This window comes from Oncorhynchus keta, chromosome 12 (genome assembly GCF_023373465.1).
Source record: "Oncorhynchus keta strain PuntledgeMale-10-30-2019 chromosome 12, Oket_V2, whole genome shotgun sequence".
Taxonomy (NCBI): Eukaryota; Metazoa; Chordata; class Actinopteri; order Salmoniformes; family Salmonidae; genus Oncorhynchus; species Oncorhynchus keta.
In genome coordinates this window covers 23004286-23020812 of record NC_068432.1, presented here as the reverse complement: position 1 = coordinate 23020812, position 16527 = coordinate 23004286, and the positions used below count along the sequence as shown (strand labels likewise).

Below are 16527 nucleotides of genomic sequence, written 5' to 3'. Positions count from 1 at the left end.
GTTAGTTAGCATGGCAGAAACAAAGAGGGAACAAACATACACATAATACATTAAATTTATAACATTAACAATACTGTATATGTAGTTAAGGGAAAATGCATCAAATAAATTGTAATGGGATATGTTGTGTTCAAAGATAAAAAAAACGATCACCGCAAATGTTTTAATCTTTGACTTGATTTCGCAACTATCATATGCGCTGTGGAAAATAAAATGTTTATTTGTTAAATACAGGCCAACTGTAATATTATCTGTCTGTAGCAGGAGAACAGAATTCAGTGAGAATGAACTGCACCTGACCTTCCCTAACCTCTGTCAGTGTTTGTCTTTCCATTTCAATGCTGTGCTGTAGTGTGTACAGGGGTTGTTAGCTGCAATGTGTTCGAGAGCAGCTGAGTAGTGGGTGCTGTGCTGTGTTTACACACACACACCACTTGTCCAGTTTATAATATAACAAAACTCATTTCTTTTGTGTTGGTGAAGAGACTATAATATCTAACGTAGCTTGGAAATATGTTTAAATGTGAGGATAAATGGGCAGTTTTAAATATGGCGTTGAGGTTTAAAAACACACTAATTTGTCTACCGACAAACAATAGGCCTTTTGGAGGTAAATAATGGCTGGATGTTAGGGCAGTGTGGAGCGATTTCAGTGCCAACAGAAACTGTACTTGAATTCAATATTTCTGAATTTGTAATGCACAAATGTAATCATTGAATTCATAAAGTGAACTTGTATTTTATGATTTGAAACTGAAGATTGCATTCAGTTTTACAATTCAATTTAATATTTAAATTCAACATTTATCAAGTCTAGTTTCAAGCACAGACAATGAATGCAATATTGAATTTTAAAATTGAATGCAATATTTATTCAAGTTACATTTATTAATTCAATGGTTCACTTTGTTCATTACAAACCCCAAAATATTGAATTCAAATATTTTAGGCAAATTCAATAGGCATATCAAATTCAGAAATATTGTTTGTTGGCACTGAAATCACTCCATTGCATTGGTGTACATTTCCAAACTGTAGGCTACCTAAATCCTGTGAATGGGTTACACCTTTTCCTTACCTCTGGATGTCTGTGATGAGCCACCAGGCCCATGACCAGCCTCCCACCACATAGGTCTTCCCATCGGAGCCACAGCAACCCCCTGTTGGCCAACACAGACAACATGAGTATGACATTGTAACCACTATCACTGATGATAACACCATAGAAATAGTTCTGTATTTTACACTGAACACATTGTTAGTCATTGTACTGCAGTATCATTATCAGAGTATTACACTATTATTAGACCACAGTAAACCAGACCAGTATCATGGTATCAGACCTCAGTTTGAAGAGCTGAGGTACCAGGGAGGAGTGGGTGGTAGTGGTTGGAATATAGGTCAATAACTCAATCTAACTGAATGTAGATTGGGATTGAAATTCTTTGCTACAGTACTATAACAATGAACCATAAAGTCATAGGGTATCAAGTCAACCAAAGCTGTACCACCCCTCCACATGCCTACAAACAAACCCAATTTAGTGTTAACTTATTACAGTGTCATATTGTATGTAGTGTTATTCCCCTCTTAGTTCAGTGTATTTGTGAGTGTTTTAGGCCTCATGTAGAAAGTTATTTAACTGGATTTACAGTCACAACAAGCCTCCTGTAGACCACAAAAGAAACTCACTAAGAACTTCCCCTTGCTCCATATACACCAGCAAACCACAATTGATGGTGGTGACACTTCTACTGCAGGAAAGTTAGCTCACACGCAAATGAGAAATCAAGTTCTGGAAAACACAATTGTGCTAACAAATGGCAGTTATCAAAAGGGTTTTTACTGGTAGTGGTTGTCGGCTCCCCAGGCTATGATAAGGCCTAGAGTAAATAAACTAACAAAGACAGCTATGATATTAAAGGGGATTATTTTGCCACTCCATTCTTCCGACAGGTTAGATTACTTCACAAAAGCGATGCACGGCGCATTGACGGGCAGAACTCTGTGTTATGATTGACGGTCAAATAGTTGATAGCTATGACAAGGAAGCTGCCATGTGGGGAATCGTAGGCAGCTCATATCTTATTGATACCATGTCTTGTTTTGACTCATCACGTCTATGCTAATATAACATTTGCTAGCTAGCTAACCAACAAGTAACAATGTATTTGAGAGAAAAGTGCTCATTGAGCAAATGTACACTGCTCAAAAAAAATAAAGGGAACACTAAAATAACACATCCTAGAGCTGAATGAATGAAATATTCTTGTTAAATACTTTTTCTTTACATAGTTGAATGTGCGGACAACAAAATCACAAAAAATATCAATGGAAAGCAAATTTATCAACCCATGGAGGTCTGGATTTAGAGTCACACTCAAAATTAAAAGAGGAAAACCACACTACAGGCTGATCCAACTTTGATATGTCCTTAAAACAAGTCAAAATGAGGCTCAGTAGTGTGTGGCCTCCACGTGCCTGTATGACCTCCCTACAACGCCTGGGCATGCTCCTGATGAGGTGGCGGATGGTCTCCTGAGGGAACTCCTCCCAGACCTGGACTAAAGCATCCGTCAACTCCTGTTTAGTCTGTGGTGGATGGAGCGAGACATGACGTCCCAGATGTGCTCAATTGGATTCAGGTCTGGGGAACAGGCGGGCCAGTCTATAGAATCAATGCCTTCCTCTTGCAGGAACTGCTGACACTCCAGCCACATGAGGTCTAGCATGGTCTTGCATTAGGAGGAACCCAGGGCCAACCACACCAGCATATGGTCTCAAAAGGGGTCTGAGGATCTCATCTCGGTACGTAATGGCAGTCAGGCTACCTCTGGCGAGCACATGGAGGGCTGTGCGGCCTCCCAAAGAAATGCCACCCCACACCATGACTGACCCACCGCCAAACCGGTCATGCTGGAGGATGCTGCAGGCAGCAGAACATTATCCACGGCGTTTCCAGACTGTCACATGTGCTCAGTGTGAACCTGCTTTCATCTGTGAAGAGCACAGAGCGCCTGTGGCGAATTTGCCAATCTTGGCGTTCTCTGGCAAATGCCAAACGTCCTGCACGGTGTTGGGCTGTAAGCACAAGCCCCATACCACCCTCATGGAGTCTGTTTCTGACCGTTTGAGCAAACACATGCACATTTGTGGCCTGCTGGAGGTAATTTTGCAGGGCTCTGGCAGTGCTCCTCCTTGCACAAAGGCGGAGGTAGCGGTCCTGCTGCTGGGTTGTTGCCCTCCTATGGCCTCCTCCACGTCTCCTGATGTACTGGCCTGTCTCCTGGTAGCGCCTCCATGCTCTGGACACTACGCTGACAGACACAGCAAACCTAGCCACAGCTCGCATTGATGTGCCATCCTGGATGAGCTGCACTACCTGAGCCACTTGTGTGGGTTGTAGACTCAGTCTCATGCTACCACTAGAGTGAAAGCACCGCCAGCATTCAAAAGTGACCAAAACATCAGCCAGGAAGCATAGAAACTGAGAAGTGGTCTGTGGTTACCACCTGCAGAACCACTCCTTTATTGGGGGTGTCTTGCTAATTGCCTATAATTTCCACCTGTTGTCTATTCCATTTGCACAACAGCATGTGAAATTTATTGTCAGTGTTGCTTCCTAAGTGGACAGTTTGATTTCACAGATGTGTGATCGACTTGGACTTACATTGTGTTGTTTAAGTGTTCCCTTTATTTTTTGAGCAGTGTATTTAAGTTCAATAAAATGTAGAGGAAATATAATTTAAAATGTTGTCAATCTTTTGTTTCTAAGTTAACTGGTGGGGTTTTGCTCCATGGTTGTGAACACCTCAGGTTTGTTGCGCAACAACCCACCAGTCTATTATAGCTGCCTTTCAGGAGCAAATTCAGTTGAGGAGTGTTGAGAATGACTGTCAGCTGTAAGGGCAACCAAGGTCATGTTCAATAAGGCACATTGTAGATAAATGTTTCATGCCAATGGAACATTGTCTGTTCATCTACCCAGACAAGCATGTGCAATATCCCTCCAAAATGTGGAGGAAATGCAGTTTGCCTAAGGTACTGTAGACCTGAGAGGAAATTAAAGAATCATTCAAATCAAATTCATTGCATGAACCACCACCATAATAAATAGCCTAGCATTTTCTTGACTAAACACAAGAGTTTCTAAGCTTCCTTGCGGATCATGAGGACATGGCTTCATGTCACATTAATAAAATGTCTGCCGTTGGGGGCCTCCCGGGTGACGCAGTGGCTAAGGGCACTGCAGCGCCAGCTATGCCACCAGAGACTCTGGGTTTGCGCCCAGACTCCGTCGTAACCGGCCGCGACCGGGAGGTCCGTGGGGCGACACAATTGGCCTAGCGTCCTCCGGGATTGGCAGGTAGGGATATCCTTGTCTCATCGCGCACCAGCGACTCCTGTGGTGGGCCAGGCGCAGTGCACACTAACCAAGATTGCCAGGTGTTTCCTCCGACACATTGGTGCAGCTGGCTTCCGGGTTGAATGCGCGCTGTGTTAAGAAGCAGTGCGGCTTGGTTGGGTTGTGTATCGGAGGATGCATGATTTTCGACCTTAGTCGCTCCCGAGCCCGTACGAGAGTTGTATCGATGAGACAAGATGGTAGCTACTAACAATTGGATACCATGAAATTGGGGAGGAAAAGGGGGTAAAATTTCAAAAAAATGTCTGCTGTTGTTTTTCCACATGATTTGTGTGATTCAATCCTTTTATAGTGTGTGTGAGTGAGAGAAAAAAAATGACCCTTCATCCAAGGTATTCTGGCTTACAGGTTTAAAACTCACAGCAAGCAGTACCATCTAAGGACAGCAAGCAGTACCATCTAAGGGCATCAAGCATTTCTGGCTGTTGACCAGAAATGTCCAGCTTTCACGACACCCCCACACACGAGGGGGAGACGCTGGCTTGTCTTGACTGCAAACAATCTTATTATTTAGGCCTACAGAATGACATTTTAGCTGCAAGGGCATCCCGCTCAGAGGCTATTTACAGTGCCTTCAGAAAGTATTCACACTAGAGGTCGACCGATTAATCGGAATAGCCAATTTTAAGTTCTCATAACAATCGGAAATCAGTCATTTTGGACGCCGATTTTACAGATTTCTTTTACACCTTTATTCAACTAGGCAAGTCAATTAAGAACACATTCTTTTTTTATTTATTTCACCTTTATTTAACCAGGTAGGCTAGTTGAGAACAAGTTCTCATTTGCAACTGCGACCTGGCCAAGATAAAGCATAGCAGTGTGAACAGACAACAGAGTTACACATGGAGTAAACAATTAGCAAGTCAATAACACAGTAGAAAAAAATGGGCAGTCTATATACAATGTGTGCAAAAGGCATGAGGAGGTAGGCGAATAATACAATTTTGCAGATTAACACTGGAGTGATAAATGATCAGATGGGCATGTACAGGTAGAGATATTGGTGTGCAAAAGAGCAGAAAAGTAAATAAATAAAAACAGTATAAAAACAGTATGGGAATGAGGTAGGTGAAAAAGGGTGAGCTATTTACCTATAGACTATGTACAGCTGCAGCGATCGGTTAGCTGCTCGGATAGCTGATGTTTGAAGTTGGTGAGGGAGATAAAAGTCTCCAACTTCAGCGATTTTTGCAATTCGTTCCAGTCACAGGCAGCAGAGTACTGGAACGAAAGGCGGCCAAATGAGGTGTTGGCTTTAGGGATGATCAGTGAGATACACCTGCTGGAGCGTGTGCTACGGATGGGTGTTGCCATCGTGACCAGTGAACTGAGATAAGGCGGAGCTTTACCTAGCATGGACTTGTAGATGACCTGGAGCCAGTGGGTCTGGCGACGAATATGTAGTGAGGGCCAGCCGACTAGAGCATACAAGTCGCAGTGGTGGGTGGTATAAGGTGCTTTAGTGACAAAACGGATGGCACTGTGATAGACTGCATCCAGTTTGCTGAGTAGAGTGTTGGAAGCCATTTTGTAGATGACGTCGCCGAAGTCGAGGATCGGTAGGATAGTCAGTTTTACTAGGGTAAGCTTGGCAGCGTGAGTGAAGGAGGCTTTGTTGCGGAATAGAAAGCCGACTCTGGATTTGATTTTTGATTGGAGATGTTTGATGTGAGTCTGGAAGGAGAGTTTGCAGTCTAGCCAGACACCTAGGTACTTATAGATGTCCACATATTCAAGGTTGGAACCATCCAGGGTGGTGATGCTAGTCGGGCATGCGGGTGCAGGCAGCGATCGGTTGAAAAGCATGCATTTGGTTTTACTCGCGTTTAAGAGCAGTTGGAGGCCACGGAAGGAGTGCTGTATGGTATTGAAGCTCGTTTGGAGGTTTGATAGCACAGTGTCCAATGACGGGCCGAAAGTATATAGAATGGTGTCGTCTGCGTAGAGGTGGATCAGGGAATCGCCCGCAGCAAGAGCAACATCATTGATATATACATAGAAAAGAGTCGGCCCGAGAATTGAACCCTGTGGCACCCCCATAGAGACTGCCAGAGGACCGGACAGCATGCCCTCTGATTTGACACACTGAACTCTGTCTGCAAAGTAATTGGTGAACCAGGCAAGGCAGTCATCCGAAAAACCGAGGCTGTTGAGTCTGCCGATAAGAATTTGGTGATTGACAGAGTCGAAAGCCTTGGCGAGGTCGATGAAGACGGCTGCACAGTACTGTCTTTTATCGATGGCGGTTATGATATCATTTAGTACCTTGAGTGTGGCTGAGGTGCACCCGTGACCGGCTCGGAAACCAGATTGCACAGCGGAGAAGGTACGGTGGGATTCGAGATGGTCAGTGACCTGTTTGTTGACTTGGCTTTCGAAGACCTTAGATAGGCAGGGCAGGATGGATATAGGTCTATAGCAGTTTGGGTCCAGGGTGTCTCCCCCTTTGAAGAGGGGGATGACTGCGGCAGCTTTCCAATCCTTGGGGATCTCAGACAATATGAAAGAGATTCTTGTTTTCAATGACAGCCTAGGAATGGTGGGTTAACTGCCCTGTTCAGGGGCAGAACGACAGCTTTTACCTGGTCAGCTCTGGGATTCAATCTTGCAACCTTACGGTTAACTAGTCCAATGCTCTAACCACCTGCCTCTCATTGCACTCCAAGAGGAGCCTGCCTGTTACGCAAATGCAGTAGAAGCAAAGGTAAGTTGCTAGCTAGCATTAAAAAAGTATCTTATAAAAAACAAACTACACACGGTTGATGATATTACTAGTTTATCTAGCGTGTCCTGCGTTGCATATAATCGATGCAGCGCTGGGGGATGATTTCACAAAAGCGCCTTTGCGAAAAAAAGCAGAATCGTTCCACGATTGTGCCTAACCATAAACACCAATGCCTTTGTTAAAATCAATACCACAGAAGTATATTTTAAACCTGCATATTTAGCTAAAATAAATCCAGGTTAGCAGGCGATATTAACCAGGTGAAATTGTGTCACTTCTCTTGCATTCATTGCATGCAGAGTCAGAGTATATGCAACAGTTAGGGCCGCCTGGCTCATTGAACAGATTTGCCAGAATTTTACATAATTATGACATAACATTGAAGGTTGTACAATGTAACAAGAATATTTAGACTTAGGGATGCCACCTGTTAGATAAAATACCGAACGATTCCATATTTCACTGAAATAAATGTTTTGTTTTCAAAATGATAGTTTTCGGATTTTATCATATTGGTGCGGCCCGCCACAGGTGTCGCTGGTGCGCGATGAGACAAGGACATCCCTACAGACCAAGCCCTCCCTAACCCAGACGATGCTAGGCCAATTGTGCGTCGCCCCACGGACCTCCTGGTCGCGGCACCACCCGGGAGGCCAAAGAATGTGTTCTTAACTGACTTGCCTAGTTAAAGATTAAATAAAAGGTGTAAAAAAAATGCCACTCAAATGCCACTCAATTTAAAAATCTAGATGACTTTTTATGCAATATTGCCCAAACCGACATACTGGTCAGAGACTCCCAGTACCATTCAGCACTCACTGCATACTGAAATTTTGCAATGAGGGGTGTGGGCCATATTACAAGATGGACGTCTTAATGCAGGTCTCCAAAGTGGAGAGGAGCAATGCTGAAACAGACCCTGGAAGGATGGATTATTTCAGTGACTGACTTTTAGTCACAGCTGCTGCTCTGCTTCCCTCAGAATACTTCAGATGCCAGACAGACTCCACATACTAGAGGCCACCATGGGAGTGAGAATTTACCCCTTAAAAAGCATGGCATCACATTTTGGCTCGCTTCATGCCTGGTTGATTCATGAGCTATGGCTAGGCCTTTGTTTCTTAGAAGAAGAAAAAGGTCCTATTTTACTAAACTTTTTTATTCTAAGAGAAAATCATAAGCGTTACTAGTGGGTGGTCTGTTCATAATGGACAGTTATCAAATTGTATTTGTCACATGCACCAAACACAATAGGTGCAGACCTTATTGAAATGTTTACCTTCAAGCACTTAAAACAACAATGCAGTAAAGAAAAAGTGTTAAGTACAACAAAAAAAAGGGGTCTGGGCTACGTTCTTAAATAATCGTAAGGTATGCTTTCACCGTAAAGCATTTTTAAAAATCTGACACCGTGGTTGGATTCACAAGAAGTTCATCTTTAAACCTATGTAAAATATGTTTTGTTTTCTGAATTTTTATGAGTATTTCTGTATTTGAATTTGGCACTCTGCAATCTCACTGGATGTTGGCCAGGTGGGATGCTAGCGTCACACATACCCTAGAGAGGTTAAAAGGCTGCTAAAAATGGTAAATGTCGGTATCGTTTTTGGCAAGGAAAATATCAGATATCAGCCAAAAATGTCATATTGGTGCATCCCTAGTTTAAATGTCTTACTCACATCGGCTACAGAGAGCGTGAGCACACAGTCTTCCGGAACATCTGATGCTCTCATGCATGCTTCAGTGTTGCTTGCCTCGAAGCGAGCATAGAAGTGATTTAGCTCATCTGGTAGGCTCGTGTCACTGGGCAGCGCACGGCTGTGCTTCCCTTTAGTCTAATAGTTTAAGCCCTGCCACATCCGACGAACGTCGGAGCCGGTGTTGTACGATTCAATCCTAGTCCTGTATTGATCCTGTGATGGTTCGTTGGAGGGCATAGCAGGATTTCTTATAAGCTTCCAGGTTAGAGTCCCGCTCCTTGAATGAGGCAGCTCTACCCTTTAGCGCAGTGCGAATGTAATCTAATCAAAGGCTTCTGGTTGGAGTATGTACGTACAGTTACTGTGGAGACGATGTTGTCGATGCACTTAATAATAATAATAATAATATATGCCATTTAGCTGACGCTTTTATCCAAAGCGACTTACAGTCATGTGTGCATACATTCTACGTTCTACATCACTTATTGATGAAGCCAATGACTGATGTGGTGTACTCCTCAATGGCATCGGAAGAATCCTGGAACATATTCCAGTCTGTGCTAGCAAAACAGTCCTGTAGCTTAGCATCTGACCACTTCTATATTGACCGAGCCACTGGTGCTTCCGGCTTTAGTTTCTGCATGCAAACCGGAATCAGGAGGATAGAATTATGGTCAGATTTGCCAAATGCAGGGAGAGCTTTGTACGCATCTGTGTGTGGAGTAAAGGTGGTCTAGTTTTTTTCCCCTCTGGTTGCACATTTATCATACAAGTAAAACGGGTTTACGTTTCCCTGCATTAAAGTCTCCAGCCACCAAAAGCACCGCCTCTGGATGAGCGTTTTCCTGTTTGCTTATGGCTGTATACAGCTCGTTGACTGCAGTCTTAGTGACAGCATTGGTTTGTGGTGGTAAATAGACAGTTATGAAGACTATAGATAAACTCTTTGTAAATAGTATGGTGTCTTCACTATCATTAAATTGAAGACTTAGAATCTTTGATTAAAAACTATGTAATTAGTATTACGCGATTAAACTGATTAATCATGTAAATAACTAGGATGTCGGGGCACCAAGGACAATATTCAGATTAAAGTTATAATTTCCTAAAATAACTTCTCAGATATTTTATATCTGATCAAATAGTCTGATTAATGAATTATTTATTTTACCTCACTTTAGTCTCATTCCAAACGTCGTAAATTGGTTATCTGCACGAACCCAGTCTTCACTATGAGTCATCCATACATCAATTGTCTTAAATCATTTATGTATTACTAACTAAGTAATTCACAGAAATGCATAAACAAACAAAGTCAATATGGTTACAAGAAATGTACAAGAAAGTGCCCTAGTGGGCTAAACCGGAATCGCGGCTTGTTAGACAAAAGGGAAATAAATGGTGGTCGACCAAGAAGTCACTACAGAGTTAATAATTCTAACAATTGAATGCTAATCCTTTACACATGAACGCTCACTCATTCGGGAACAATTGCAATCAATATATATTTACGCTCAGTGTGTAGTCTTGATCGCTGGTGAAAAGTTGTTTCTTTTGTAGAATTATCCGTCCCTCTCTCTCTCTCTGTGGTTAGAGTGGATTGTTCAGATTGACATTCATTCATTCGTTATAGAATGGATGTTTCAGTGGTTGTCGTTCTTCGCATTCAATGATACAGAATTCCTTTCCTTTCTTCTCTAACCAACATTACATAAACAATCAAATCTGATTTTGCTGAGTGATTTGTAATCCTCATACATACTATCTGTCTCAGTAATAAAACAATCAAAAGGGTTGATTATGATATCTTGCCTAATTTGTGTAACTTTCTACAAAAGACTAAGATAGTCCACTAGGATACATGAGTAGCTAGGCTGAGGGAAGTCTGTCCTTGAAACTGCCTGAAAATGACATTGTAATCTTTCAAGGTATATACGCAGCTACATTTACTAATATAACATAGTTAATTGCAGTTCTCCAGTGCTGCTACAGATCAGGGTCTGTAAAGATGGAGTCAGTTTCCAGACCTTGAAAGACCTCACGCTACATCTAATGTCTCTAACTTAACTCATATGGATGAAGTAAAGCCATCAGCAATAGTTCCACAAATTCCAGTGGTTTGCTCAGGTTTCACATGTCACGAGTCATGACAACCACATTCCCTCATATTGCCACACTGCAAATAGAAGGCTACAGGCAGTCTAGTATCCAGAAATTACATTTTCAGATGCAAAAAGCATATCTAACATAACTAGTAAAATGTTCTTTTAGCAAGTTATTTATACTACGTTTAGAGTTGTACTTTATTTAATGGGTAATATTCCATTAGCTACAATCACTGTGGCTTTAACATACCAGGCCAAATTTCATACCATTTCACCTGTATTACGTAAATCTGCTATGACATTTGTGGTCTGAATGTATCGGTAACTGTAAATCGATCTAGGTAAAATCGCCTGCTAAATGGCTAAAATGTCAAACGTATTAGACCCGACATCACAGACAGCCTGACATACGGGAATGGGAATGGGCGGTTCCCTTCCCTCACGACTCGGAGACAGTCATTCATAATCAACGTTCCACTTGAATCACTTGATTCATAACGACATAAGTGCGATTGTGATGCTGTTTACAATCACATGGTGTGTCGTAGAGGTGTAGCATCTAGAGAAAAAAATGATACGTACCTCCTGCCCTTGAGGAACACATAACTGCAGCGTTTAAAATAACTGGAAACATAATTCAGGTCGGAAAGTAGGCCACTAGAAAAGAGGCCCGAGTTCCCGAGTTGGAATTCCGAGTTGTGGGTGACTGACCGTTCAAATTGATTTTTCCCAGTCCGAGACCGTTTTTCCCCCGAGTTCCCAGTTGTTTAGAACGCAGTGAAGTCGGAGATTCCGAGTACCCAGTTGTTTTGAACGCGGCAACTGTGAGTCAGCTATCTGTGATCTAGCTAGCTAGCTAACGTCAGAGGAATATAGTAACGGTCTACATTTTCAGAATTGGTAATGACACAATGACGAGGTTATCCATTGGGATAATCACGCGCCTATGTGCATGTCACTGTAAATAACAAGTGAAAGTAACAACTTAATATTTACAAAGTTGAAGATGAATAAAGTTACGTACCTGAAACAACAAGGGCCTCATTTGGTCCAACAGTATGACAATTACCCATGTTATTTCAAAACGCGTATCCCAAACCAAGTGCGTCTGTCGCCTAAAAATCTTCTATGGTATTATGTCAGTCCACAAGCACACGTTTGTAGCGTGCCAGTCCTCAAATGTACTTGCGTAACCCCTGCTTTGTTATACAGTTTTTATAGACACTGGGCTGATTCAATCATACTGAACCGCGGGGCACCGGTCTATGGCACGTGACGTAACTGGGCAAAAATGGTGAGGGAGGAGCGCCATCTCAAATGAAGGGAATGCGATGAACTTTCAACCAGTGCAAAACACGTATACCCGGGCGCCCGAGACAGATTAATCGAATCTCCTCATTGATTATTTGTACGGCTAATCGATCCGAGAAAGAACAACAAAAGCGCCTTTAGCGCTTTCTGTTTAAAGGCGCTTTCTGTTTTCCCCTTTTAAAGTGGCTTAGTCTTCGTCCGATTGTAATGAACATTCGGGCGTCAGCACATCGCCCACCGCACTTCTTTATGCACATACAGACAAGTGTAGAATTTCACCAGCAGGCGACACTACACTACAATAAATGGTGATGGGGTCGGGGACTCATGGAATGAACGTGTTCCATAGTGGTTGTGGGCTGTTTATCGCTGAAGTAGGCCTACTGTGTACAGTATGTCAAGTGTTTGACCAGCAGGTTGATTTATTTTGCATCATTGTGCCTAGGAATAAGTATTACCAATTAATCACAGTTCAAACGTGTAGTGTGTTCTTGTAGTTTTTACCTGCATTTTGAAGGAACCATCAACATATAATAAATGTAGCGGTCTTTATATGTACCACAGAGGAACCAAGAAATTAAGAGCGACACTACAGCTGACGTTTTGGCTCGACACCACGTCTGTCTTTTGGGGCTTTTATGTTGATCTGCAATAATATTATGAAAAGACAGGACAGGAATACATCAGTCTCCAACGAAACATATGACAAGTTGTTCTTTCTCTCAGTGTTTTCTCTGACTGAGGAGAACGGGAGCTAGGGATGTTAGTAGGTGACGTAAGCACCCAGATTAAATAAAAATACATTTAATGAAATAAAAACCGAAGATGTTAATATTATCCAGCTACTGTAGCTGCCTACGTAACATCAACAGGCAGTACTAGTAGCGCAACAATTGAAAATAGAAAGCCCCCAAAAAGTTCCTGTCGATCATAGCGATCTGACGGGCCTGGGCCACTGACCCTTAACCTGGATATTCTGTTCTGCGTTGTGTACTATTCTAATAATTTGAAGTTTGATGGAATAACCATTTTAACTCTTACACTCACCCCTTCCTAATTTCATCAAACTTTAAGACATAAGATACGAGTTCTTCCTCCACAGTGGTACCTTGACCAAAAGTAATCCAGAACGACAGCAAAGAGACTAGAAATACGCTCTTATACATATAACCTATGATGCTCTAATAAAGTATTTCTCATACCCTTATTGATTCTTTCTTGAGATCTATTTCTCTATTAATCTATCCTCTAGGCCTCTATATTGGGGTACTGTCACATCAACAAAAGTTGATAGGACTTGAATCAGGGCATTTAGATGCTCTCTTTTGTCAGGCTCAGCAATCACTTGACTCATTGACTCTGAAAGTCTTCTGACAGGCTTCACAACTCTTCCAGTTCGAGTTCTCAAGGTGCCTTCACTGGGTCTCAGGACTGTATCAGTGAACTAAGACATCTGGCTGTTTCTGCGCTCTTCCTCTCTCTGGTTACTCGTTCTCTTCTTCGTAGATCTTATGCATCCAGAGCCGCTGACTGATGCATGTCTACTGATGATGCCATCTAGATTGCTCACTGACGTCTCTTTTCTACTTGTGTCATCTTCGGAAGGATCACTTGAATCAGCACTAGGCATCCTTGAGGAGCTTCTTGTGCCTGAGATAACTGCTTCTCCAGAGAACATGTCCTCCCATGGGCTTCGAGGATCAGATTCTCTCATGTTTACTCCATCTTCCAGTCCCAAAGATTTTTGGGCTTCAGCTTCCGTGGGCCCCTCAGGATTCTGGCCATCGAGAATCCAGGCAGCAGTCCTTCGATCCTCTGAATCATCATCCATATCAAATACCAGTCTTTGGTCACCGCTGTCGGTGTGTCTTTCCATGTGATCACATGGACCGTTGAATCCCACAAGTCGGCAAGTTTTCCTTTTCCCTTTCGGTTTGCCAAGAGAACTCAGTCTCCAATCTCCCGGGCAGTACCTTTCACTCTCTTGTTATACTGCCTTGCTGGCTTTTTCTGAGCTTCAGTGGTGTTGGCCTTGGTGATCCTACCAGCCTCTCACAGGTATTTTTGGAATGAGTCGACATACTCGTCATGAGTCAACACGTCTTCGTTTTTCAAGGAGCCGTGGACTAGCAGCCGTGGAACTCGGCCAAACATCAAATAGAATGGCGCGAATCCTGTCATTTTGTGTGTGGTAGAGTTGTACGAGAAGGTGAGCATCTGTATCATCTGGGGCCATCTTTCTTTTGCTCTCGCTGGCAACGATCGGACCATGTCACCATTTGTGCGTTTTAATCTTTCAGTCTGACCTTTGCCCATAGGATGATATGGAGTGGTATGGGTCTTTTTGACTCCTGACACTTGTAGCAATCCTGCGATTAAGTGACTCTCAAAGTTTGCTCCTTTGTCTGAGTGTATCCGCTGGCGAAAACCATAGACACAGAAGAACTAGTTCCATAACTTCTGGGAAACCACTTTTGCTGGCTGATTCGGGCAAGGAAACACATGTTCCAGCTTCGTAAAATGGTCTGTGATGACGATTACATCAACGCTCTCTCCATCCCTTCCTTCTGCTGACCAGAAGTCTATGCACACCAGTTCCAATATAGTGCTGGTCTGTAAAGATTCCAATGGTGGCCTAGCCTCTGGCTCCATTGTCTTGCCAACCACACAGCACTTACAGTAGGAGACGTACTTATTCACTTCCCTGTCCATCCCAGTCCAGAAGATCCTTTGACGTACCAGATGGAAGGTTCTAGTCTGGCTTTGGTGGCCAGCTTCGTCATGGGTTCCCCTCAGAACGATGCCAACTCTGTCCTTAGATCTTCAGTAGAGGATCACGTCCTTGATTTTGAATTTATCCTAATGCTTCAGCATTCTCAAAACGTGGGCAGTCTCATGAGCTCTCTCTCTCCGTGAAGGTCTCCTCCTTCTCTCAACAAGGTGTGCCACTCGGGCCAGCATCTGATCCGCCTTCTGTGTTCTCCGTTTCACATCAGAAGAAAGGACTGGAAGAGTAGCCGCTCCCCCTTCATGCTGAAGGATGCGGGCAGAATACTGGGCGAATTGGAAGCTGCGCTCTGGCACACTCACATCCCACTCCAGACAGGATTCCAAAACTGCTTTCACTCCTTCAGAAGAGACTTGAACTAGGATCTTACCACCTTGGATGTTGACTGACAGTTTGAATGCTTCCTGGATGGACTCTGAAATCACATACTCTGCTCCATATTCTGGGAACTCACTTGCCTTCCTAGCTCCAATGAACGGCTGTTGACTAAGCAGGTCTGCCGGGACATTCTGAGGCCCAGGGATGTACTTCAAGTGAAAGTCAAAGGGGGCCAGTTTAGAGATCCACCATTGCTCACAGGTGTCTAGCTTTGGTGTCATCATTATATAGGTCAGGGGGTTGTTATCTGTTAGGACTGTGAATCTATTCCCCTTCAGCCAATGGGTGAACTTATCACACATAGCCCACTTAAGAGTGAAGAACTCTAATCTGTGTGCTGGGTAATCGGACTGGGACCTCGACAGAGTCTTCAAATAAAATCAAAGTTTATTTGTGACGTGCGCCGAATACAACAGGTGCATTTCACCTTACAGTGAAATGCTTACTTACAGGCTCTAACCAACAGGTGTCACACCCTGACCTTAGTATTCTTTGTTTTCTTTATTATTTTTGTTAGGTCAGGGTGTGACATGGGTGATATGTGTGTTTTTTGTCTCATCTAGGGTGTTTGCACTGTCTAGTTTTTTTTGTAGATTTATGGGGTTGTTTCCATCTTGGTGTTTATGTAGGTCTATGGTTGCCTAGATTGGTTCTCAATTAGAGGCAGGTGTTTATCGTTGTCTCTGATTGGGAACCATATTTAGGCAGCCATATTCTTTGGGTATTTTGTGGGTGATTGTTTCCTGTGTTAGTGTTTGTGCCACACGGGACTGTTTTGTTTCCATTTCACTTTGTTATTTTGTATTTGTGGCATGGTCAGTCTTTTCTATTAAAACATGGACACTTACAACGCTGCTTATTGGTCCGATCCTTGCTACACCTCTTCAGACGAAGAGGAGGAAATCTGTTACAATAGGTAAAAAAAGGTATTAGGTGAATAATAGGAAAGTAAATAAATAAAACGACAGTAAAAAGAAAGGCTTTATACAGTAGCGAGGCCATAAAAGTAGTGAGGCTACATACAGACACAGGTTAGTCAGGCTGATTGAGGTAGTTTGTACATGTAGATATGGTTAAAGTGACTATGCATA

The 16527-nt window shown here is 42.9% G+C and overlaps 3 protein-coding genes across 27 annotated transcripts in view; 1 reads left to right on the top strand and 2 right to left on the bottom strand.

Moving 5' to 3' along the window:
- The window catches only part of LOC118391146 (protein FAM222B), a 141445-nt gene extending 135847 nt beyond the window's left edge, over nucleotides 1–5598 (bottom strand). For 3 of the 4 annotated variants that reach the window (XM_052457840.1, XM_052457845.1, XM_052457846.1), the window contains exon 1: nucleotides 5521–5597. The gene's annotated coding sequence lies outside the window, so the exon portion shown is untranslated. Of the gene's footprint in view, nucleotides 1–5520 lie in introns of all 4 variants that reach the window. The other variant, XM_052457843.1, reaches the window with a different exon arrangement.
- LOC118391144 (flotillin-2a) overlaps nucleotides 1–12210 on the bottom strand; it is a 31202-nt gene extending 18992 nt beyond the window's left edge. The window contains exons 1-2 of one of the 4 annotated variants that reach the window (XM_035782207.2): nucleotides 11984–12210; nucleotides 1079–1160 (exon numbers count right to left, since the gene is read on the bottom strand). In XM_035782207.2, coding sequence (XP_035638100.1) covers nucleotides 1079–1160; nucleotides 11984–12032 — 131 coding nt within the window. In that variant the 5' untranslated portion in view covers nucleotides 12033–12210. Of the gene's footprint in view, nucleotides 1–1078; nucleotides 1161–11541; nucleotides 11708–11983 lie in introns of those variants that run through there. The other 3 variants (XM_035782206.2, XM_035782205.2, XM_035782204.2) reach the window with 3 other exon arrangements.
- Nucleotides 1–16527, top strand: part of si:ch211-283g2.1 (sodium- and chloride-dependent GABA transporter ine) — a 93296-nt gene that overhangs the window by 23536 nt on the left and 53233 nt on the right. The window lies entirely within an intron of this gene.